The 25,788-nt window shown below is 46.8% G+C and overlaps 1 protein-coding gene and 1 long non-coding RNA gene across 3 annotated transcripts; one reads left to right on the forward strand and one right to left on the reverse strand.

Annotated features, from left to right (window-relative positions):
• Positions 1–5,928: 5,928 nt before the first annotated feature.
• On the forward strand, positions 5,929–18,105 carry LOC122378294 (elongation of very long chain fatty acids protein 1-like). Of its 2 annotated transcripts, none has more exons than XM_043359180.1 (8): positions 5,929–6,390; positions 12,186–12,301; positions 12,587–12,780; positions 13,030–13,110; positions 13,458–13,629; positions 13,878–14,005; positions 16,822–16,962; positions 17,259–18,105. In XM_043359180.1, the coding sequence occupies exons 2-8, from the start codon at positions 12,253–12,255 to the stop codon at positions 17,433–17,435; spliced, it is 942 nt and encodes a 313-aa protein (XP_043215115.1). In that variant the 5' UTR covers positions 5,929–6,390; positions 12,186–12,252; the 3' UTR covers positions 17,436–18,105. The 2 variants fall into 2 exon arrangements, with proteins under 2 accessions (XP_043215115.1, XP_043215114.1); XM_043359179.1 differs by lacking the exon at positions 5,929–6,390 and adding an exon at positions 10,748–11,361.
• Positions 18,106–24,413: 6,308 nt separating this feature from the next.
• Positions 24,414–25,693, reverse strand: LOC122378295. Its single transcript, XR_006255997.1, has 2 exons — positions 25,402–25,693; positions 24,414–24,462 (listed from the first exon to the last, which is right to left on the reverse strand). It is a non-coding gene; the product is annotated as an uncharacterized LOC122378295 (long non-coding RNA).
• Positions 25,694–25,788: the final 95 nt, after the last annotated feature.

Genomic DNA, 25,788 nt, shown 5'->3' on the forward strand with positions numbered 1-25,788 from the left:
TACTATACCCTACTTCTAGCATACGTACTTTATACACTACGTACTTTGGCATACGAACCGTACGTACTTTTGGCATACGTACTTTTTACACTACGTACTTTTGCATACGAACTTTTGCGTACGAACATTTGCGTACGTACTTATGGTATACGTACTTTATACACTACGTACTTTTGCATACGTACTTTTGCGTACGAACTTTTGCGTACGTACTTTTGGCATACGTACTTTATACACTACGTACTTTTGCATACGAACTTTTTCGTACGAACATTTGCGTACGTACTTTTTTCATACGTACATTTTACACTACGTCCTTTTGCATACGTACTATTGCGTACGAACATTTGCGTACGTACTTTTAGCACACGTACTTTATGCACTACGTACTTTTTCATACGTGCTTTTGCGTACGAACATTTGCGTACGTACTTTTGACATACGTACTTTATGCACTATGTACTTTTGCATACGTACTTTTGCGTACGAACATTTGCGTACGTACTTTTGGCATACGAACTTTATCGCCTACGTATATTTGCGTACGAACATTTGCATACGTACTTTTGTCCTACGTACTTTAGCGATACGTACTTTAGTCCTAAAATCGGCGAACTGCCTACCGTATCTTTGTCGTGGCGCCTGACAGGAGAGGAGGGAGAAAATTATCTATTAACGCATCCTATAAGGCTCTTAGTGAATATTTCATAAGCGGGAGCTTATACCCCACGCTCTTTCAATAATTCCATTTCCATATCTCATGATACATTTTCTCGCAAATCGCACATCTGAAAATTTATGAAGCCTAAGCTAGGTCATTAAATGTCCCGGGTCACGCTTCGGCTTGACGTTCAAGTGACCCGGCCTCAAGAAAAGGCAAACGTTTGCAATAGCTACGCATCTACTTCCCAAACTGGAAAGCTGTACCTCTCACACTCACCCCACCCTTACCTTTATTAGTTGAAAGTTGTAACAGGCAGCACCGTAGCTGCAGGTAGTGCCCTTCGGGCCCGACAAAATTTCCATTTCAACGGTGACGCAAAAAAAAAAACATCCATGTCCACGAAGTTCAGCTTAAATTGAAAACCTGTTATAGATCAAGGATTAAGTTTCTAAATGTCCCATGAAACAACTGTTTCTCGCTTTCTGTTGGCCGGTGAAAGAAAGTGGGTTGCGGCCGCCCGGCACTCCGCACAAAGCCCGCGTGTAAGCTCGGTGTCTTCTGAGGATCCAGTATTTCCGGTTAGCCGCGGACGAGCCGGTGTCGCGGCCGGTGTCTCTGCCGTTACCGTTACCGTTTACACGGCATCGTCGGCGTCGGTAACACTGGTGTCAGTCTCTACCGTTACCGTTACCGTTTACACGGTATTGTCGGCGTGGGTAACACCGGTGTCAGAGCAGTGCCACTGTCTGTGCCTTAGTGTCACCGACGGACTGACGGTATACCGTGTCAGTGTCGTCAGTACCGCACTGAGTACTGACGGTATTTATATTATTGTCACTGGCGGTGCCGTGCCGTTGTCAGGGCCGTTACCGCTAACTGTCTTCGTGCCGATGGCAATTGTCTTATGTCCACTCAAGCTGTCTATACTATACCTACCGCTGCTGCTGTTGCCTTTGCCGTTTCCGTTGCCGTTGTTGTTACCAGTAACCGGTGTCGGTATCACAGCTGCGTTGTTTTCCACTCGTCTGACCGGCCGGCTGATAAGCCCGTCTTGGTCTGCGCGTGACAGCCGTCTCAGTGTGCAGCCACAGCGGCCGCGGTGTGATGGACCGGTCCATGGCAGGTCAGCTGACCAAACTGAAAGTGGTCTGACCTGACCCGGTCGGACCACATCACGCCATACATGCACGCCCCGGTTGACGGCCGCTGGGAGCCGGCAGGGTGACGCTGCATGGTAGCGCCTGACGCAGTGGTGCAGTTTTTATGTGCACGGGAAAAGCGCATGCACGACACACGTACGCATACCTATTACAACATACGTTGTGTGTGTTAGCATTAAGGCATTTAGACTCGAAGGATTTGGATGTCTGTTTTACCTCAAATAGCGAGGCTAGGTATATGTATACCCGCTGGAAGGTTGATAAAAAAGCACATAATCAAGCATATTATGAATAAGAGCATGGGGTGTCTTATCCATTGGGGCTTTTATTATTTTAACGGTTAAACGGTTCAGGCATAGGCACTAGGCATTAAACATCGTTTATCCCGCACCGAAGACAGTGTTTACAATTGCTTCACGTGCAAAGAGAGAAAATTATCAGATGTCGTTTAACTGATTTGTTAAACGTTAACGACGATTAACAATCTGTCTCTGCTTCTCTTTGTCTCTGGGTCTGCTGAAATATGTCGTATTTTTCATATAAGATGTATTTTTACCTTTAAGCGCCCGAAAGATATCGGCGGCACGGGATAAAATTTTGAATTTATACTAAACCGCTCGTAGGTAGAAAATATTTAAATATTTTTTTTAATATTTAAAATATTTGTTCTACCTACTCGCGGTTTAATATATAGGTATATTATCCCGCACCGTAGACATTATTTGCAATTGCTTCACGTGCAGAGAGAAAATTATCATCTATGTCGTGTAACTGATTTGTTAACCGTCTAGACGATTAATTAACTGTTAGGGACCCTCCCACCTTCAAAAAAGTTAATGAATTGGCATGAAAGTGATGTCGCTCGGTTCAGAAAGAGCAAAAACGAATATCTACCAAATTTCATCGAAAAATATTCACCGGTTTTCAAGATACTAGACTTTTACTTTTGTTTACTTTTTGGGATCTCCGCTGTTCCTAGCGACTTTATTTGAAAGTGTGGCATTTGTTGCGCGCAAAGCAGCATATACCTACCACCGCGTGCTACAAAACGTTTTAGTCAAACATTTAACCCTCGCCGGACCTATTGGTTTTCTACATACGCGTCGGCCGAGGGGGGGGGGGGCGGGTACGACCCCCCTCGCCGTTTCGCCCCTGGTGGAGCTAGCGCGTCGCGGAAAAAAACGAGCGTGTGCGCCGTTACGAGACGCAGAGATTGGTACCCGATTTTAAGGTCCTAGGTCAACCGGTGACCTCTGAGGTCAGGTCAAGTGCCTCAGGGTACGGTTCAGTTTTTGGTGAATATTTTCGCAAAAAACGGCCGCAGAGCGCCGATTTTGGCAGCATCGTGTTCGCCTCGCTCAGGCGCGTCGAATGATATACTTTTTGTCCGGGTCAGGTCAACTTGGGGTGTTGACCTCAGGTCAAGGTCAGGTCAGCACCCCCAGGTCACGAAGTTGGTCGAAAGAGGTCATGTCGCATATCATTCGATTCGGCAGGCCTTCCTGAGTCCATTGGTGCCTTTTTCGACTCGCTAGCTCAACTTGATCAAGAGTTATTGACGAAAAACTAATTTGACCTTGATGACGTCATAAATGACGTCACGCAAGGTCAACATTGCAAAAGTGACGCATCTAACCTTGCAAGGAGTGCATCAAATCACGATTCTGTGTGCTTGAGATAGTTGGAGATCGTTCCCGGCGCCAGAATAGCAGTTTGAATTTTTCCCCATTGACTTATAATGGTGAGGTCACGAAAATGACCTGACCTCATATGACCTTTAGGAAAAATCCGAGATATACAAGCTGTGGGACTCATAATGGATACTAGATCCTGCAAGTTTCATTTCCCTGTGACATCTCCTCTGGCAGTGAGGGCGTTGCGAAGTTGCGACATCTGAAGACCGTGCAGAGGTTCACTTATGACGTCATAGGTCAGTGACCTGACCTGACCCAAAAATGCGGTTGGTGTCCAAAGATCCGGCTTGGATCAAAGGTCAGGTATACCAAGTTTCAGCTCTCTATCGCCAGCGTGTTCGGAGCAATCGCGAAAAAACCCTATGGGGGGGGCGGCACCCGCCCCCCCCCCCCTCGGCCGGCGAGGGTTAACGGACGTGCGAAAGCCTGATGACGTCATCAGATTCCCGTAATGGTTAAGAGATAGGGACCACGCTGGTCCCACCCTGCAAGTAAAGGGAAGAAATTTCTTGAACACCATAAAGCTGCGGGGATTACGACCAGGATAAATGGTGGTTTCTGAGCCTGGCCGCAAACTTGGCTATCTCAACTCAAAACTAATGTTAAGGTGGGAGGGTCCCTTTAACTGTTTGTTAAACGTCTATAAACGTTAAACGTCTATTTATATGTATAATTATTATTATATGTTATTATTTTAATTATTATTAATTAATTAATTAATTATTATTAATTTAATTAATTTTTATTAATTTAATTAATTTTTATTAATTTAATTAATTTTTATTAATTTAATTAATTTTTATTAATTATTATTTTAATTAATTAATTATTAATTATTATTATAGTTAATTATTAATTAATTATAATTATTAATTATTATTATTATTACTTATTATTATTGATTTAATTAATTATTATTATTATAGTAGAAATTTCGTCTAGCCTGAAATATGTCTTATTTTTTATATAAAATGTATTTTTTACCTTAAGCGCCCGAAAGATATCGACGGTACGGGATAAAATTATTAAACGGCTCGTAGGTAGAAAAATATTTTAAACGTCGAGCCGATAGGCAAGACGTTAAAAAGATTTGTTTTACCTACCCGCGGTTTTATATATTCCCGACCAGGGCTGGATAAATATATAAGAAACGAATGGCCGGGGTCCGAGGCCGCGCAGGCGTCATGGGATCTTTTTTTATTATAGCTAGATTATGCTCCTGTGTAACGATATTTATATGTCGACGAACGTGGAGCACCGAATACGCATTGCGATCATGGTGAGGAATGAACCCGTCTTGGTTACCGAATAAGCTGAAATCTAAGCAACAAATTAAAATAAAGCAGTTATGTTTGGGCATACACTGCTCTAAATAACCTAGGAATGCAGCCACGTCATTGTCAGCCAATCAGCATGCTGCTTGCAGTCAATGCAGCATGCGTAGGTTTGAACTACTCAATATGATTGGTCAACGCGTAATAAGCTGCCGCGTCAAACAGTATTTTATGTATTTTATACCTATACGTAGTTCATATAGTTTGCATAGTTGATATAGTTCTTCCTTTAAGTACTAAAATATAGAAAATGCCTAGTCATTTTTGTAAAAAGGTTTATTTTATTTTCTGATCATTTCGAGCATAACAAAATCATAAGTACCTAAATCCATTGCAAAAAAAAAACTTTCCTAGTAAAGTGAACTATTCCCTTAAACATTTTATTCAAAAAATTTCAAAGCACACTTTTTTCATAACTTATAACAATGGTCCAATTAAGATGGCATTGATCGAACTTCGTCTGCATTCTGATTGAAGGCAGTTTGGTTTTCCCGGGCCCAAATCCTGAATGTTGATAAAACCAAAAAAATATGGCGTAGTACGGGCATCGGCGTCACAATCCGGGGTTTCTTAAAGTTTATAATTTTGGACGATTCTCCCCTAATGCCTGATGAGCAAATCTCGCGAGACGGCTCAAACGAAGGCCGAAGCGGCACGCTCAATGTGTATGCGAGCGGCTGAGTTAGGCTGTGCCGGCTAGCTTCTGTGCGCGCCGGGCTGGTCTACCTCCACGGCATCTCCTCCAGTCAAGGCAGTCGCTTAGTTACTGGGGCGGGTAGGGTATAGAGACGGACCATGAGAAGCATTAGCTGACCCTCTGTCGAGCAGGTCCGGCAGCTTCATTGAGTGTTAGTTGTTACGTCATAAAATCGGTAGATAGCGCATATGCAATGTGTTATCTATCGACTGCGAAGTCTTGCACGCGCTGGACAGAAGAACCGTTCAGTCGCACCGGCCCGCTGTCCCCTCCAGCTTGGAATATAACCGGTGACCGCCTCTGTCAACCGGTGGACACGTGACCGATCACGTGAGCCCAGCCGAGCGGGGGAGGGAAGCGAGGTGTGTATGAACGGGACGACTGGGGGGGGGGGGGGGTTCGTTCAGTTTCTCTGCGGGCAGCCCGTTTTTCTGGTCGGGTGTGGCGCCAGGGACGGGTTCGGCCGGACGCGGTCGGGTTTCGCCGCCGGGTCAACTCCGGCCCCGGCGGGTCACTCAGTTCAGCGTCAGAGGCGACGTCGGAGGGGTGCGACAGACGCCGGAGACGAGCCGCCCTCAGGATCATCACACGGCTCCGCTCCGGTGGATAGGTCCGCCCACGCCTCGAACCACGCCTCGAACTCAGCACTGTAGTGAGGTGTGACACTGCCACGTCAAGGTTCGGCCAGCCCAGGAGCGCCTTCACTTCCCTAGCCAGTCCGCTGAGGTCTCCCGGCTGCCGTAAGGCGGCAATCACAACTTTGTCCAGCCAGCAGCTGAGCTGTGCTCCTCAATCGACCGGACGCGGAAGGAAGTCCGGAGAGACCAGCCTGCGAAACGCGGTAGGTGCGCCGACAGCCGGCCGCAGTTGTGACGTAGCCTGGACAAGAGACGACTTACTAGCAAGCATTAAATTTTCATAAGGAATCTCATCTCATAGATGTCATCGTCAAAGATTAGCATATCAATTACCAACCTAAATGTTAATTGACGCAATGGCCAGCATGCACAACAGCAAAGATCATATTACTGTTGCTGAATATGCTCCCATTTGATTCGATGTGACAGCCGTTTGATGGATTGCCCGCTAGTCTGAGACTCGCTTATTTACGTTTTTGATAAAACGTATTGGACTATTATACCACGTAAAAGTTCAAACCTTTTATAGAAATAATCATAAGGACAAGGTCATGGACGGGGGGGGGGGACTTCCAGTTACAACGAATTCGTGGTTATCAAAACATACTATATAAGCACGTAACTACATACGTACTCGACACTCGTGCATGTCTTATGCAACGAACCCGTGTTGTGGAGTTTGGAGACTCCAGCTACGGGGTGAAAAGCGGAGATGATAGAAAATATGAAATGTGCACGTTTTGGGAATAGTTAGGAATTAGCGTTTCAGAAACGATCAACGGAAGCCCCATACTTATTAAAGCTATTTATTTATTATCATAATTAGTGCAAGGCAACGATAGCTCTGCATATTTTCTTGTCTGGTTTAGGTGAAAAGGAGTTCTAATAAGTTTAACTATAAATATAGGCATAGAAAACGGCATGTGATGACAAGAAAGCTATATCTTTACGAACATAATACTGACTCAGGGCTGGTAAAGTGTTATGTCCTATTGACGTCGTCGGGGACACAGTACCAGTAAAAGTTCAAGTACCCGGGGTCAAAATTACCACATTTAGTAAACTTTTACAGTAATAAATAACTTGAATATGTTTCAACGCTAACTTGAGAGACATTGTAACAAATAGTAAGAAAATTAACCTCACTCTCATTCTATCTAAAAGTAAATTCCGGATGGAGAGAGCTGGATGGAGAGCTGATGATGGCGCAATGCCGAAAGCTTCTCAAAAGTCAAAAAGTTTGTTTTATTTCGAATCCGGAATTTACTTTTAGATAGAATGAGAGTGAGGTTAATTTTCTTACTATTTGTAATAAATAACTTTCGAATAAAGCAGAAACTAAACGCAAGTAAAAGATATCATTGAATCCACAACGTATATCCCCTTTAACAAGGACATAAAAAGCCCCTATACCTAATACATACCTACAACATGGTTATGAACAATTAGTAGCCACAACTCACTTCCGTTAACAGCAAAACTACCGTCGACAGTTGCTAACGAAAACTAAATCAAACTAGATGATCAAACACATACTAACAGACGCTTAGACACCGACCCCGCTATCGGTTGTGCTATTTCAAGCGGGGTTGATTGACGACCAGTTGTAGCCAGCTATACGACTAGACAAACGACTAGATTCGGAACCGGGTTCATGGTAAATTCATGCGGGGTCGATAGTTTCTAGCCGTCGTCGTTGTGAGCTACCGATACAATAGCGACACCTATTGCATCTGTTCGACGATCGTAGCGCCCCCTACCCTTTCCGGGTTCTTCGTCTGTTACGCTACCCGCTGACCGAGTGATGCCGTGACATTTAATTAACAAACTGGAAATTTCGAAGCGCGAGTCTGATAAGCAATTTATAGTACATATGACTGCTCGTAAAAAAATAATATAGAAATGAAACCTAAGGAAACGCGCATCGTAGTTGCATGCAGCCTGCATACATGAATCGTAAAAAGGTCGGGGTCATTTTTCGCTCTCATTTTTTGGTCGGGGACGCAATTTGCTTTTTTACCAGCCTTAACATAAGACAAAAACTAAACTAACCTTCATATACGAGCACAACACTGAAAGGCAAATGATACGCAGAAAGAAAGAGCTGGCAGCCCTTGTCCGTTTTGACGTGCCTAACTACTCCTAGATATTAGGTTATCTCATGCGCGGTAAATACTATTTAGCGTTCTTTTACATGCTTCTCATAATCCTCCCGATTATATTCGATGGCTTTAAGCATGCATATTGGATGTAATTCATTACTCTCAAAGACAATCCAAAATTGGTGTATAGGAATTAGGATGTTCTTTAAGTTAGTTGGTTTGTAGGTAAACTTTGTCGGTATTTTACGTTTAAAATTTTTAACAGCTCCTTGCATTATTTCACACATCGAAAATGATAGCAAGATGCTACCTTTGGTGTTCGATAAATGGGAAATAATACTCATATATTGCGCAGAACACGAGCAGATCATGCATAAAACATTTCCATCATTTGCACCCACGTGACCTCGCCGTCTTCCGGAAACAGTGTTCCGCATTGCCTGCCTATAACATGTTGCGCAAAAGTGAAACCGCCTCAAACCTGTCTTCGTAAACCCGAATGGTGACATCATAGCTGCCACTGAGGTTACTGAACTCAATTTCATTTCAGCACGTTTACAAGGTGCGTTTATTGCAATGTCGGAGCCCAGCCATCTCAGAGTGCGACACTATTTGAATAATATAAAGTTGTGAGGTAAAAATCCTCCGATAGCTCATATGGGCCCCGGACAAATGTTACCTTATTCAATGTCCCGGTAGTTAATAGGGCGTCGGTCAAATGTTGCCATATGCATCTGAAAATCATGCAGAGTCATTAAATGCTACTTTTTAATGGCCTTCTTCATGCTTACACATGCCAGCGCAATATGTCCTAGCCCAACATCATATATAGGTAAGGCTGTAGAGTCTGTGTGTGCCAAAAAGAGCTTAAATGTAAAACTTTTGATAAAAGGAAATAACATTGGATGAGCTTAAATGAATTAGCTTTAAAATTCAGCGGAAAGTTGGAATAATTTGTAAACGTCAAAATCCCTTTCATAGAATTGGTATAATTTTTTTCTCAATAAAATCTAAATAACGAAAAAGCTTATAAAAGTTAAGCAAATGTTATCCTGCTCGTAAACAGTGTTTACACTGGCTTCACGTGCAAAGATAGAAAATTATCAGATGTCGTTTAAATGATTTGTTAAACGTCTAGACGATTAACAAACTGTTAAACATCTAGTAGACATTTTGTCTAGTCTGAAATATGTCGTATTTTTTATGTTAAATGTATTTTTACCTTTAAGCGCCCGAAACGTATCGGCGGTACGGGATAAATTATTAAACCGCTTGTAGGTAGAAAAATCTTTTAAACGTCTCGCCTATCGACTCGACGTTTAAAAGATTTGTTCTGCCTACTCGCGGTTTAACATATATTATCCCGCACCGCAGACAGTGTTTACAATTGCTTCACGTGCAAAGATAGAAAATTAGCAGATGTCGTTTAAATGATTTGTTAAACGTCGTGACGATTAACAATCTGTGTCTGCTTCTCTTTGTCTCTGGCTCTGCTGAAATATTCAGTATTTTTATATATGATGTATTTTTTTTTATTACTTTTAAGCGCATTAAAGATATCAGTGGTACGGGATAAAATTATTAAACCGTGAGTAGGTGGAACAAATCTTTTAAACGGCGAGCCGATAGGCGAGACGCTAGGGATGTTTAATGATTTTATCCCGTACCGCTGATATCTTTCGGGCGCTTATAGGTAAATAATACATTTTATATGAAAATACAACATATTTTGTCAGATCCAGAGACAAAGAGACAGTTTGTTAAACGTCTTACAAGACATCTGATAATTTTCTCTCTTTGTGCGTGAGGCAATTGTTAACACTGTCTTCGGTGCGGGATAAACAACGTTAGATGTAAAGACCTCGGTTTTAAATTTAGATATACGAAACAACTACTATGCTTCTAACAAAATATTATCGCCTTTTAAACGTTTAAAACTGTTAAAAACCAATAGAAGTTAACCATATCTGATATCAACACATAACCGTCTTGCATATTGATAGAGGCAAGTAGAAAAACACGGAGCAAATAGTGCATGGACGCGTCTCGATTATAAGCTTTTGATAATCGAAACATGTCTATGCACTATTCGTCATCCGTGTTTTTCTACATAACCGTCTCTTTATAGGTACACAATTCACGCCTATCCATGCATGCGGGTCTTCCCTCTGAGTTTGTTTGAAATAATCCCACACTGAAAGCTTTGTGTCTATTTGTGTTTTTGACCTAACTAAATGCGTTCAATGACAGAAAAATATCAAATAACGAATAATCTAATGTAAAACGGACACCGTAAGAAGACCGGTTACTAGCGCTTGTATAAGGCGCTTAACAAATTGGCTTAAACTATTATTAGTCGTTGAAAATTTGTTAAACGTATAACTAGAAGTCGTTAAAAATTAAAATACATGCCTAGACCTAATTCATTACGCATAGCGTATCACACCTTAGTAGACGTTGAACAATTTATTAAACGTTTAGTTGATGTCTTGCTAACGTTTCGTTGACATTATTCCGCACCGTAGACAGTGTTTATAATCGCTTCACGTGCAAAGAGAGAAAATTCTCAGATATCGTGTAACTGATTTGTTAAACGTCTAGTGACGATTAACAAATTGTTAAATGTCTATAAGACATCTCTGCCATTTGACCGTCTTAAGTTATTTTCACCAGTATGCGCAGTGAAATGCAATGAAACATCACTTTCCGTTTCTGTTTAATTGTTTTTGGCACTTGATCTTTAATGAACCTGTCAATTTCAGATCTTAAAGTGTCTGAGACTCAAAGCTTTAGCTGTCTCTGCTTCTCTTTGTCTCTGGCTCTGCTGAAAGATGTCGTATTTTTTATATAAGATGCATTTTTTACCTTAAAGCATCCGAAAGATATCCGCGGTACGAGATAAAGTTATTAAACCGCTCGTAGGAAGAAAATATTTTTAAACGTCTCGCCTATCGGCTCGCCGTGCAGATTTGCTCTACCTACTCGCGGTTATAATAATATGCGACGGAGAAATACTTCCAGCCGGTAATCAACGTCGCCGTCATTGGCGATGTATGATGCCAACTTGTATAGGTGCGTACATACTAGTGTCGCAATAGGTGAGAGCGATCTCAGTTGTCATGTTTACACGTATCTTTTAAACGTCTCAACTCGCAGCTCTACGTTTCAATTTCTTCTTCTAGTATCTACTTGAAATTTATTATGTGTTGTACCTATCCTGAGCACAAAATGACCGAAAAATGACTATAGATTGTGCATACCTAAGTGTTAGGTATGTTAAATTACGCTTACACTCTGCCCGGATACACACCTACCCCGTTTATATAATTCGTCTCGAGATGACGTGGCCTAAAACGTGTTACTGGGGCTGACCTGAAGTTGAATCTGCTGTTAAAAAAAATCCGGCAAATTTCCGAAGTAAATCGTCTTGCCAACGGCTATTCTAAAAAAACTACGGCCTAGACAACAGACGTCAGACACCTCATAGCGGTGCAGAACGCATTCCGCTGTATCACATAATGCTTTTAGAATCATCACCTTGACACCTTCGCGTTGCTTTCGTTTGCAAAGCTGAGCCTCACGCTTCTCTGTCTGTGTACTTACATGTCATTCTTTACCACTTTTATCGTGCCGCCTTGCTCGAGCTACGCTAATGCTTCCCGTTTCCCGTTTGTAATTCAAATACACTCGTTTGGCCGCCAATATTCCCAGGCCTGTCCGGTGCTCGCAGGGGAGCGTCCGTCCAATTCCCCGACTCATCCCGTGTCCTGTCCGTGATCTCATCCCACCGTTCCACGGGGAGCGCGCGCCTCGGACACGGTATTTCCAGGTCCGGTTGACGGCGACGGCTCGAGGCGGGAACACGGTGACAGACACGCAGGTGACCTGTGTTTCAGGACGGCGGCGACGGTCAGTTCCTCTCCGACGAGCGCCGGCGGCGGCTGCGACACCTCCCTAGTCACCATGATGGAGACGCTGTCGGACTACTACACTGCCTTCATGTGGCGGAGAGGTGAGTGCGCGCGGCGGCTGGGAGCAGGAGATGACAAGGGAGAAGGGAGCTGGCGACCGCGAATACAAGTGATGACAATTGTCCGAGGATCTCGACTTGACGAACGGCATTGCCAAAATCACTTGCCATCTTCTCCTCAAAATATAAACATGGAAACACTGGTCATCCATTCCATCGCAGGCGTTTAGGGTACTGCAACTACCTGCGCCAAAACTTCCAACGTCGTCTTTTTGCCCTCCATGTCCCGTCACTCGCTGGCCTGACCTGACCTGACGTGGCCGGCAGATCCTCGCGTGCGCTCGTGGCCACTGATGGGGCCGTGGGGCGGCGCGCAGACTGCCGCCATCCTCACCGTGTACTCGCTGATGGTGATGTTCGGTCAGCGCCTGCTCAAGAACCGCACCCCGGTCAACGTGCTGTACCCCATGGTGGTGTACAACGTCACCCAGGTGCTGCTTTGCGCCTACATGACCTATGAGGTAAGACAACCTTTTGCGCGATACACATACGACAGCTCGATTAGATTTGTCATCAGAGAACGTACTCGGACATATTGTTACGAGTATACTCGTATGCGATGCATATTTACCTAAGATCTTCTTTGCTGTGCCAAAATAATGATAGGTTCGAAAGCCGACACCGAGAATGCTGCCGTATCTGTTCGATAGCTTAGTTTATTTAATTACCATCCGGTGTTTCCGGCTGACCCTGATGCGTTTCGTTTTCAGTTTGTGGTCGCAGCCACCGGTCTGCAAGTGAGCCCCGTGTGCGCTCGGGTGGACGTATCCGATAACCCGTACTCACTGCGGGTAAGTAAACGGTCCAATAATTGCTGAACGCCCACAATCCCGGGTCTTCTCAAAGAGATAATAGTTGTGGCGTTGCTACTCTAGTGGGATACTATATCATATGCCGTGTCTTTCGTGTCACTAAGACTAAGCCCTGTAACATTGTTGTTATTCTTGTCATGCTAAATTATCTGTTGTATCGTGCAATTCTCTATGGCCAAGTCTGTTTGTAAATATCATACCCTTAGCTGCTTAGCATCGTCCCGTTACATGCTGAATACGGAATAGCTAACACAATGTCCTCTACTTCTCGGTAAGGCCTGCGCCCCATTCGTCCTCCATCTGACCTCTGTGACCCGTCTGTGCAGCTGACCAAGGTCTCGTGGCTGTTCATGGCGTCCAAGATAGTGGATATGTGCGACACGGCCTTCATGCTGCTGAAGGGCGACAAACGGCGAGTGTCCTTCCTTCACGTGTTCCACCACGGCTCCATCTTCTACAGCTGGTGGCTCTGCGTCATGTTCGCCCCCGGCGGCGTCGGTCAGTGGACGGGGTCAGGGGTCGATAAATAAGGTTAGGGCAGGTAGGGTCAGGGTCGATGGGTGAGGTCAGTGGGCGGAGCGATGATGAAATGGCGCGTAAGTGCTGAGAATATACCAGTGCGAAGCTGATAATCAATTCTACTATATGTACACAGTTCACTAGCTTGACATGCTTTCTTTGCCTTTCTTCGTTCTGCTCTAAATTTCTCCTAACTGCCCGCCACCGTCCATCACTCATAACCCCAGGCTACACCGGCGGCGTCATCAACTCGCTGGTCCACACGCTGATGTACGCCTACTACCAGCTCTCCACGATGGGACCCGAGGTCCGCAAGCACCTCTGGTGGAAGCGCTACCTCACCATCCTCCAAATGGTGAGATATACCTACGGTGTGGGACCGGAACCACTTTCCGCGAAACGACGCTTGTAAATTAATGTATTATTTTAGTCACATGATCAATGACCAAGTGTGGGTGACATGACAGTTGACACGGAAGTAAACCAAAAATAACTTCATCCAACGAGCTATATTTACCTACCCATATAAGCTCCCAGCTGTTTAGGCCTCCCGGAGCATTGGAACGTTACATCGCGAAGAAACGTTCATACCGATTTCGAATAACTAAACTTGTCGACCAGCCATGTGGGCAAATTTGCTTCGCCTCACCTTTAGAATGATAAAGGAGCAATTAACTGGGTTAAAGCTTCATTATTTTATTTTTCTAATATCCTTTATACCTATGAAGTATGAGGTAACACATTTTTTATTGCACTGCGGGAAGGATTGCCACTCCACAATTAGGAATTTTAGTCATGTTCATGGGCTTGTCGCTCGCCGTTCATGCAATTCCTCAATAGTCTTAGAATCGAAAATAAAAAGCAGAAAAGGTCGAAAAGGATCATAAAGACCTCATCTTTTTATCAATTGGAAGTAAAATCTCTATTATGCAAAAGACACGAAACGCCCATTTCCACAGACTACCGTGGCAGACTTTAAACGTTTAAACGTTAAAACGTTTCAAGCCAGCGGCGTATTTAGAAAATCGCGAAGGGGGGGGCCAAGGGTTTGGAGGGCGCCACCTCACCCAAGGAGGGCGCCATACGGTCGCGAGATAAAAAATCGCTCAGCGGGGTGGGGGGGGGGGGGGGTTGGGAGGCGTTTTTTACCATGCCACCAGTTTTTTTTTTGCGTAACCTCGTATAGGTCGTGCTGCATTGATTTTGCATCGTGTGTATTCTTTATACTCCAGGTCACAAAAGGTCAAGTGTTCTTGAAATGCTGCGCCGAAGGCGCGCGAAATTTTTGAAAACAACCTTTTCCTCCGCTTTTTAGGCACGCCTTTTATACGATCACCGTTCAAAGCTCCTCTCGCTCTTTTACCAAATTTGAAGGTGTAAAAAATACCTAAGGTTTGGTCGGGCCGCTGCCACACAAACTGTATAGAAAGCTTGGCTCATGGGTGTCGATGTATAAAAGTTTATTGGCGGTGGCATATCTACGCACCAGATCACCGTATCGGATTGATACCGGAGCGCGAGATGCGTAAACATCATCCAAATTACCTCAGACCAGCCTTCATAGCCTTCTCACAGATGCATACAGTGTACCCACATAACCAGTTTCAATCACCGAAACTTCAGATGCCTGCTGTTGCGGCCGAACCTATTGACAATACTTAATCGTAATCCATATACATAGATGCCATGATGCACGTAAAGTAGGATCAATCCGTTAAGACCAAAGACGTGTCTTATGCATCGTAGAGCGTAGATAGTTTTGGTAGGTATAGGTACTTCATTCATTGTGCTGAATGCACGTTCATTTGTGGCAGTTTTCACAGGCAAGACATCAACTATGTGCAATAGAACGACTAAGTTGAAAAACATGCCAAAGGAGTAAATAAATGATAAGAGGGCAGCGATCAACGGATGTTGCCAATAGGTAGAAGGGCTGCGATCCACAGGAGGGCGCTAATAGGTAGGAGAGCCCCGATCAACATCCCGAGTTTCGATAGTAGGGCACCGATAGGTAGGAAGTTGGCGAGCAGCAGGAGGGCGCCAACGGATAGAAGGGCAGCGATCAACAGGAGGGCACCAATAGGTAGGAGGGCCCCGATCAACAATCAACAGGAGGGCGCCACCAGGTAAGAGGGTGGCGAGGAACAGGAGAGCACCAATAGGAGGGTGGCGATCAACAAGAGGTCGCCAATAGGTGGGAGGGCGGTCATCAACTGGAAGTCGTTAATGAGCGGAAGGGTGACGATTAAAATGGGGGTGGCAATGGTGAGGAGGGCGCCTTTGCTCAAGAGGATGACACGAACAGGAGGGCGTCTGTGCGGAGGGCGCTGGTCAACAGGCAGGTACCAGTGGATAGGAGGGCGGTGATCAACAGGAGGGTGCCAACTGCCAGTGGTTAGGAGGGCGGCGATCAACACGAGGGCGCCAATAAGAGAAGGGCCCCGATTAACATTCAACAGGAAGGACTAGGGAACCAATAGGTAGGAGGGCGGCACTGAACAATAGGGTGCCAAAAAGGAGAAAGGCGGCCTTGAAAATTTCACATGAGGGGGCAATAGGTAGGAGAGCGCCAATAATTATGAGGACGCCGATCAGCAGAAGGGCGGCAATATGTAGCAGGGTGGCGACCTACAGGAGGGCGCCTTCGGGTGAGAGGGCGCTTATTTACGGGACAGCGGCTTACATAGGCGACCACCGTTACGCTTAGAGAGCTACAGCCTACAAATGTGGTTGGAGGGCGCCCGAGGGAGCCCTCCAACCGTATTTGGAGGGCGTATTTGGAATGGGCGTCCTCCGAGGGCGCCCTCCATCCGTATTTTCCCTGTAAACACATTCGCGATTGGAGGGCGCCCTCCAGTCGCGATTGTTTTTCGATTCGATTATATCACAATTGCATTTGCGATTGGAGGGCGCCTTCGGCGCCCTCCAATCGCAAAGGGCGCCTTCGGCGCCCAAGGGGGGGGGCCATGGCCCAGTGGCCCCCCCCTGCCTACGCCCCTGTTTCAAGCTTGCCGTTTCGTTTCGCCGTTTCGCCGTTTACACGAATAACATCCCAAAAATGACTGTGCCCTTCCCAAACACCACACGCAACATCTTTCTTTACCTCGGCTTAGCACACCTCATCCCCAACCGCTGACTAACTTGCACACTGTGGCTGTGTCCGATCCGCAGGTCCAGTTCTGTTGCCTGATCGGCATCGCCGTGCTCACCCGCCTGCCAGGCCTGCGCTGCGGCTACCCCGAGTGGATCTCCGTCGTCACCTTCTTCTACATCTTCGTGCTGCTGGGACTCTTCGCCAACTTCTACGTGAAGGTGAATGATCGCTGCCATGTCTGTGCTGGGTCATGCTGTTCCGATAGTTCTCGACAGCATATAGTGCAACTCTTTATTCTTTATAATCGCCGATCTATGTATTATGTAATAACTTTAAGTGTCCCGAATACTGATTTTGAAAGTATAATGCTTCGACAAAAGCCATATAAACAAATGTGTCTAATTTATAGCAACCACATAGTCCTTCAATTCCCGCCCCCGGGCTTCATTGACGCTTGTCGCTCTCTGATGCTCCGCTTCTCCCTAACTGAACCGTTCCACCCGCGCTTTCACAGACGTATGTGAAGGTCCAGGCGGCGAAGGCTGCTGCGGCGGCGGCGGCCGCTGCTGCTGCCTCCCGCGAGGAGCCGGCGCCGGTTCAGAAGCTGCGCGAGCTCAACTCGAGCGTCACGCAGTTGGTGGGTCGCGCCCGCTTCGCCTGCCTGCACGGCGACCAGGCCCACGGCCGGTGAGCCGTCCGAGTCGAACGGGGCAGGGTCACCGGGCGAAGCAGCGGACCTGGGGAGACCGCAGTGACGGCGAGACGGCGATGGTAGACACTAGCCAGGGTAGAAAGATGGGGATATGACGCATGTCTTCCAGCCGCGCAGCGTCCGTCTTCGGCCAGACGGAACGGAGAGTGACATGGTGCCGGCGCCTGATTCGCTATGTGTTCTCTGCTCGACTTGAAGTGCTAAGTAGGTATCGAACTGTCTTACAGACTGTAGATAGATACATGGTGTGATGTAGTCTGTACTGTTGGGCGTTGTGCCCTATGCTGTTGTGTTTCTGGCTGTTGCGCGTCATGCTTTGTTGCGATGAGCAAATTGGGAGGTGGTGGCGACTGGCGACGAATTCAAATTCTAAACGTTCAGGCGTGCCGCGGATAAATGGAGAAGCCGAACGAGATTGCCGGCCTAAAATGCACGGACGGGTTATGCTCGCGAATCTTTGCGCTGTACAAACGTCTGAAAAGCCGATTACAAATCAATCACGGTCCACGCACCACCGGGGTGTGCGGTAGTGAATGAACTGTGCTTGCTGTGATGAATGTCGTTAAGTGCCTTATAGTTTAGGTCTAGCGTAATAGTAAGTTATGTTGTGGAATATATGTATTTAAATACAACACAAACGCATAGCAGAGTTTCATGGGTCTGTGGTTCGAATCTCGGCAAGTTCATTGCAATTTGCAACGACCATTGAGCAATCTTCGCCATGGCATGTGATAAAAGTTACCTAACTAGATATTCCATAGGCCTTTTAATTAAAGTGACGTGTGAGCCGAGTCCGTTCGTAGCTAGGGCCTTGTTTGCACCGTTCGAACAGCTTACCAGCCATGAGCCAGCCCATATCGGTGCCACTCGTCCGTCTTGTTCGGCCCTGAGGTAAACACCACTCACCTACCGCATTTCACTACCTACGTATCGTATCGCAGGAGCCGATTGGGTGAAATGAATGCCGCGGGGAGGCGGAAGCCTATACAGAGCTAACATGGCCTATTTACCTATTTTCTTAGGGCCCCAACGCCCTACACTGACGTCTGACATCAACATAGGGCAGGGCATATTTTAAGGCACTAGCCCCCTCGCCTTGCGATGTAGCCCCTGCTGATTTGACCCACTGCGTCCCTGCCCTGTGCCCTGTCCGGTTCCCTGACCTGTGCCCTGCTGTGTGCCGTGTCCGGTTCCCTGACCTGTGCCCTGCTGTGTGCCCTGACCAGTACCTACCCTTCCCTCTAAATTAAAATGTCCTGTGCCACATAGGCGTAGGAATAGGGGGGGGGGGGCAGGTGGGCAAGTGCCCACCCACTTTTCGAGGTGGGGGGGCCAACCATGTGTTTTGGCCCACCCACTTTTTGCTCGAGGCCCCTCGTCTCGATTTGAGAAGACGTCGTCACCTTCCAGAATAAACAAAATCGGTAAAAATAAGTTCCACGAATCCCCACGCACGGACTCCAAGGGGCCGTGATGGATCCAAGGAGGCCCTCTGTTCATACTTATCAGTCGAAGCCCCTGAGACTGATGGCCTGAGAGGCCCTAGTGGATCTGAGGAGGCCCCAATATCCACACTGGTCTGGGAGGCCCCTCCATCCACACTAGTCAGAATAGGCCCCTGACACTGGCGGTCTAGCCGAGGCCCCCTACCCTCACTAGTCAGAGGAGGCCCCTCTATCCTCAATAGTCGGAAGAGGCCCCTGAGACTGATGGTCTGGGAGGCCTATCCATCTACACTGTAGTCAGAGGAGGCCCCTGAGACTGATGACCTGAGAGGCCCTTATAATCACACCAGGCAGAAGAGGCCCATGATACTGATGGACTGAGAGGCCCTTCTATTCATACTGGCCACAGGAGACCCCCAAAACTTTCGGTCTGGGAGGTCCCTCAATCCGGCACCAGTCAGAAGAGTCCCCTGAGACTGATGGCCTGGGAAGCCCTTATATTCACACTAGGCAGAGGAGGCCCCTGAGACTGATGGTATGAGAGGCCCTCATATTTACACCAGTCAGAAGAGGCCCCCGAGGCTGATGGCTGTGAGGCCCTTCTGTTCATATAACTGGCCACTGGAGGCCCCTGAAACCGGTGGTCTGGGAGGGCCCTCTATCCACACTAGTCAGAAGAGGCCCCTGAGACCGATGGTCTGAGAGGCTCTTATATGCATACTGGCCACAAGAAGCCCCTGAGACTGATAGTCAGAGAGGTCCACTCGTAATGAATCTAAGGGGGCCCTCTATCCACATTTACACTTTTCTAGGGAGGCCCCCGGGACTGATGGTCTGAGAGGCCCTTTTATTTATACTGTCCACAGGGGCCCCCTGAGATTAATGGTCTGAGAGGCTCTTCTATTTATACTAACCAGAAGAGGCCCCTAGGATTGATGGTCTAACAGGCCCTTCTATTTATACTAGCCAGAGGAGGCCCATGAGACTTATGGTCTGAGAGGCCCTTCTATTCAAACTAGGCAGATGAGGCCCCTGAGAATGATAGTCTGAAGAGCCATGCGGCGGCAACTGGCCGTGGCCATATTTCGGCTAGGTAGGGCCCCACAGAGCTCATGAGAGCACCTCAAGGGCTTTTAAGTAGACACGCTTATCCCCATAAGGGTGCCGCCACGCCGGCTTCTGAAGGCTCCTTGTAGGCATCTAAGGGCCCTTTCCGGCCTCTAACGGCTCCACCCGCCTGTGATGGCTCCACACCAGTGTTTATGAGCGCCACACAGCGGCGCCTTTGAGGGTCATACTAGTGTCTCTTAGGGCCCTATATCGGTGGCTCTGGGGGCCCCACACCGGCGCCTCTGTGGGCCACCACACCTGTGCATCTCAAGGCTCTATATGTACATCTGAAGGACCCACACCGACACCTCTGAGGGCCCCACACCAGTATCTCGGTGCTCTGAAGGCCCCACACCGGTGACTCTGAGGACTCACCGGCTCCTGAGAGCACCATGTTGATGTCTAACGGCTCCACAAGGCCACTGAAGGCACCACACAAACTCTCACTGGGCTCTAATGTCCATGTACCGGCCTCTGAGGGATTTAAGCCAGCGCATTCGCAGCTCCACACCAGCAATTGTAAGGGCTTCACACTGAAGTATCTGAGGGTTCCACACCGGTGTCTCTAAGGGCCACATACCGGCATCTCTGAGGGCCCCATACCGGCGTCTCCGAGGGTCCACATCTGGCGGGCACCCATCAGCGACTGAAGGTCCCACACTGTCGACTCCGAGAGTCCCATCTGCGTCTGGGAGCACCATGCCGTCTCTAAGAACCACAGCGGCTCCTCCGTACGAAAGATGGGCGTCCGCATGCCAAAGGGGAGCGGTTCTGAGACAGTAGGGCACCTACGTGCAATAGAGGGGCGCCTATGAAGCCCATAGGGGCGCCTCAATGCGAAAGAGGGGCGCCTCTGAGGCCTACATATATAGGCGTCCACATGCAATAGAGGTCTGCAAATTGCAATTGATTAATGCCATGGGGGTGCATTCATAAGAAACAGGGGCGCCGGCATGGCAAAGAGAGGCGCCTTCAAGTGTCCATAAAAGAGAGACGCCTATGATAAGCGCACATTGTACAGGGTGACACAAAAAAGCGGTCATCACCAAAATTCGAATAACTTCGGAAGTTTTATTCAGATCATCACCAAACTTCGGCCACTTTAGGTCACACCTATGTAGCAGACATCCACCAAGTTTCAAGTCTTCACTACGAATACTTTTAGTACAGTGTGTGTTTTACGGACGCTCCACAATGTGCTCCAGGTGAGCGCCCCGGCGCTGCAGGGCGTAAGCACACCTGCATCCGGCGGGCAAAGTTGCCGATAACCCGATAAGAATAACGTTTCAGGGGTAGCACACACCCTGAGCACTGTCTCCAGAGTCCAGAGGCCATTGCACTCTGTAAAGTGCACAGCCATCGGGTTATTGACAACTTTGCCCGCCGGATGCAAGTGTGCCTACGCCCTGCAGCGCCGTGGCTCTCACCTGGAGCACATTGTGGAGCGTCAGTAAAACACACACTGTACTAAAAGTATTCGTAGTGAAGACTTGAAACTTGGTAGATGTATGCTACATAGGTGTGACCTTAAGTGGCCGAAGTTTGGTGATGATCTGAATAAGACTTCCGAAGTTATTCGAAATTTGGTGATGACCGTTTTTTTTTTGTATCACCCTGTATGCGACAACGGGGCGACTGTGGGACATATAGGGATGTCTCTGATGACTATAGGCACATAGGGCGCTTATATGCCAAAGAGGGCGCCTATGAAGCTAATGGGGGCACCTGGGAAACGAGGAAGACATTTGTGTAAGGGTTTTCAGGGGTCATGCGCCGTTCGCGGCAAAAAGATTCTAAAAAAAATCGGAGGGGAAGAAGTTTTAAAAATGGTGCGGACTTTCCGCACTGTTCGCTTTAGCGGTTACGCCCCTGGGTACATGTGCCTGATCTCAGAAGCTAGATTTAAAGGTCATACTTGAAAGCAGCCAGCAGGATGAGGCAAAAGTGGAGGCCCCTGAAAATAGGAGGCCCCCTGGAAAAGGAGGCCCCTTGACAGGGTGGCCCACCCACTTTTCATGACGTTCCTACGCCCGTGCTGTGCCATGCCCTGTAACCTGCCGTGCCCTACTTTCTGCCCTCCTCAGTGCCCTACTCTGTTCCTTGCCCTGTGCCCTTAGTCGCAGTACGTGCCCTCTGCTCAACTTTGGGACGCAGTAAAAATGTGTTAAAATATGCCCTGACATAGGGCAGATGCCACCCAGTCATAGCAATTTGGAAAATATTTCTCATATAGGAAGATTTTGGTAGAGGGGCGCATATTTACGTCTGGACAACGAGTTGCGTTGGAGAGGCCGGAAATAGTGGCGATTTCAGGACCGCAAGAATGGACCGTCATTGGAATGATTCTTTTTCAAACCGTGCACTGTTTTCGGTCGCAATTTAATAGTTACTACAAAATATTTTTCAATTACGTTTTCACCAAGAATGAATGCCATCAAGGCTAAATTTTTACTACTTTTGCATTTTGTCAAGAAGCATATAGTGCTGTTATATTGCAGTTTTTGCGCGTTTGTTACAAAATATGAAGCGAATAAGCGTCAGTGTAATGGGAGAGCACAGAGCAAAGCTTTCAATAATGGCCACCAGGTGGCAGCAAGGGCGTTACTGCCGATCCATTTGCTGTCACGGGCCGGGGCCGGGTATCACAGAGCGCTGCCAACGCTGTTGGCGCTTTTGGTTTCATACTTGTTGCACACTACCATAGTGTTGGAGATATAGGGGTAGTGTATGACAAGTATGAAATCAAAGCAGCGCTCCGTGGAACACGGCCCGGGCTGCGTCCGCCCGGGTCGCCCGCGGTCACCCAAGTCCCATCAATTATCGCGCCTCAGGCTGATATGCAACTGGCTGCTGCTGATGTCCAGCTGCTGGCAGACCAGCTTCAGGCTCATGCCGCCATGCCATCAAATGAACCCAAAGCTTTCAATCATTTGATAGAAAACTACCAAATGAACCCTTCCGTAACTCGACTCTTACTGAGAGCAAGAGTCACATCGCAAGGTCAGGTCACTGCCGAGGCGAGAGCCGTAACCAGAGGCACGCATTCATCCTATATTCTCGCTTCTAACGTCAGAAAAGAAACTATGCGAACAGATATGGCGAAAAATAGATGTGCGGATAATTTCGTTACACCCTGTAGGAGTTCCTTTAAACCATGCCCGTATCCTGTAACCAGCTGCAGACAGTACTCGTTCGTTTCTATTCATGCCAATGAACTCATGACTTATGAGCGTCACTGCGCGATGGCGAAAACAACACATAGCTTTTGAAGCAGTGTATGATAGTCAACAGCGGTGTATTGAACTGACATCGAAACATAGCAGAGTATACTAGCTAAACCACTTCGACAAGGCAAGCTCCAAAACTTAAAAGCATTCAATATCACCGATTACCAAATAACATACAGCTTTCAAGCAATGCACTGTGCACCAGCATACACATGCAGCCCTCCAATGCACCATTCACAAATGTAGGCATGTACAATAAACATGAGACGGTGAAGCTCAGTCTGCTAATGCTAACGTCCCAGAGCGCGCACATCCCCGCCACCTGCATGAGCGATTTCTGCAGGCTACAGACGAGACACACAGAACGGAATATGTCTGAAAGAACAGATACGTAACCGGCATCGATTTGCCCCCTAAGAAACGAGTAAGTCTTGATCAGACCAGTCATACGCCCGACATGGATATGATCCCTCGTGATAGCGAGCGACTGAGTGCGTTCGGCGGGAGAGAGCTGGGACTTCACTTCTTTAAAGGGACCCTCCCACCTTAACATTAGATTTGAGTTGAGATAACCAAAATGGGGTCCCTGGCTCACAATTACCGGTTTCGGCACTCACAACATCGAGAAATGCCTTAAATCGGAAATATTGAATTTCAAAATTGCAGCATTTTGATTCAGAGGGGCTAATGCTTAGGAATACCCCTCTGAATGTGTGACGTCAGCGCAAATATCTAACGATTTTTAAATGTTTGACTAAAACGTTTTGTAGCACGCGGTGGTATATGCTATTTGCGCGCAACATCTGCCGCAAACGCCGCACTTCTAAAATAAAGTCGCTAGAAACAGCGGAGATCCCAAAAAAGTAAACAAAAGTAAAAGTCTAATATCTTGAAAACCGGTGAATATTTTTCAGTGAAATTTGTTAGATATTCGTTTTCGCTCTTTCTGAACCGAGCGACATCACTTTCATGCCAATTCATAAACTTTTTTGAAGGTGGGAGGGTCCCTTTAAGGAACGCTGGTGTTATGACACGTACATCACGACAGGCTAACAGATCTTGGACATTGAACCCTGCCTGGTGCTGATATTGACAGCACCATCAGATAGCCCCGCAGTGGTGCAGCACACCCCCTTCAGTGTCACACTCCTCATAAGCAGCAACCTCAGGTGGAGGTGGAGCACTCTTCTCCATTTCCTCTGCCTGTTGAGCCCATTCTTGTACCTGTGAAAACAATAAAATTTGTATTAACTGCCTCATACATACTGAATACAGCCTGACAAGGCATGAGATAGACCATCATCAGAAACTTTATGCACATCTTTTATTAACACTGGTTGGTTCTGAGCAATTAACATCTGCCAAAAGGTGAAAACACTTTAGATTGAACATACAATTTGCCCAGTTAAGTATACTTTAGTGACTTGTCTGTGAGTTGTGGGATAAAAAAAAACTTTCAAAAAACAAACAAACAGAGAAGTGATCCCCTTACATCTGCCATCCAAATCACAAAACAGAGAATCTCCTATCCTGTCTGGATCTACAGCGTCTGCCCATTGCTCAAATGTCAATAACGATAAACAGTTATACATAAATAGTGTCACAAGGCACAAACCTATTCATCTTATCTGCAGGTAAAGGACAGCATCTAAGCTCTGTAGTTGTTTGCACTGACCAAGCTGTCCAACAGCTGGCCATGTTCCTTTTCGTTGCGCCTAGCCTGCCTACGAATTGCTGAAGCAGTTGAAGCTGGTGCTTTGCCCTGAGAAACAGATGGAATAACCCCCTTCTTCAGCCTCTTCTGCTGTTGTCTGGCCCTTGACAATGCACGTCATTGTTTATGGCACTGTGAAGTGTGTTTTCTTGCCTTAAACTTTGATGGATCATGAAGTATACGTACCTCACCTATGATGTGGATGCGAGATGTCTACGAAGCATTGGCATGCAATAATTTGTGCAAATAAAGGCAGTTGTATAATTCTAAGATTAAATGATTGTTGGCCTCTGTAGCATTTAGGACATGAATATTCCATGAAAAGCAGACCCATTTTTCGTTTGATACTTATGGTGGTAGCCGGTAGGTGACTTCCCAGTTCCCCGGGTGGCGAATGATAGGGTAGGTATATCTTAGATACAAAGCTGCGCATGACCATAAAAACTTACCGTAGGCAATATATTCCAAAAAATCATCGTCGGTGAAATGCTTCCGACACACAATCAAGTGTTTGGTGGGATGAAATCCGTTGCAGCCTGAGCCATACCTATCTTCCTCGGCCTCTTGTCGCGAGAAAATACAAGCCCACCATTCTCCGAGCAGCCATAGACACAACACTGGGCCATTTTCTTCCAAATTTAGGTATTATGACACATGTGACTCACTACTTCCTCAACATTTCACCCACTTTCACCGCACGACACGGCTCCGAACGGCACCGGCGCAAATTGAATCAGCAGCAACGCCTACAGTGACACCTGGCGGCCAAAGTTCCGTGTTATCTCCCATTCATCAGTGCCAGAAGTTAAAGGAAACAGTTCACTTTCCTGAAATTA

Source organism: Amphibalanus amphitrite, unplaced genomic scaffold (genome assembly GCF_019059575.1).
Source record: "Amphibalanus amphitrite isolate SeventyFive unplaced genomic scaffold, NRLGWU_Aamphi_draft 000057F_arrow, whole genome shotgun sequence".
Lineage (NCBI taxonomy): Eukaryota > Metazoa > Arthropoda > Thecostraca > Balanomorpha > Balanidae > Amphibalanus > Amphibalanus amphitrite.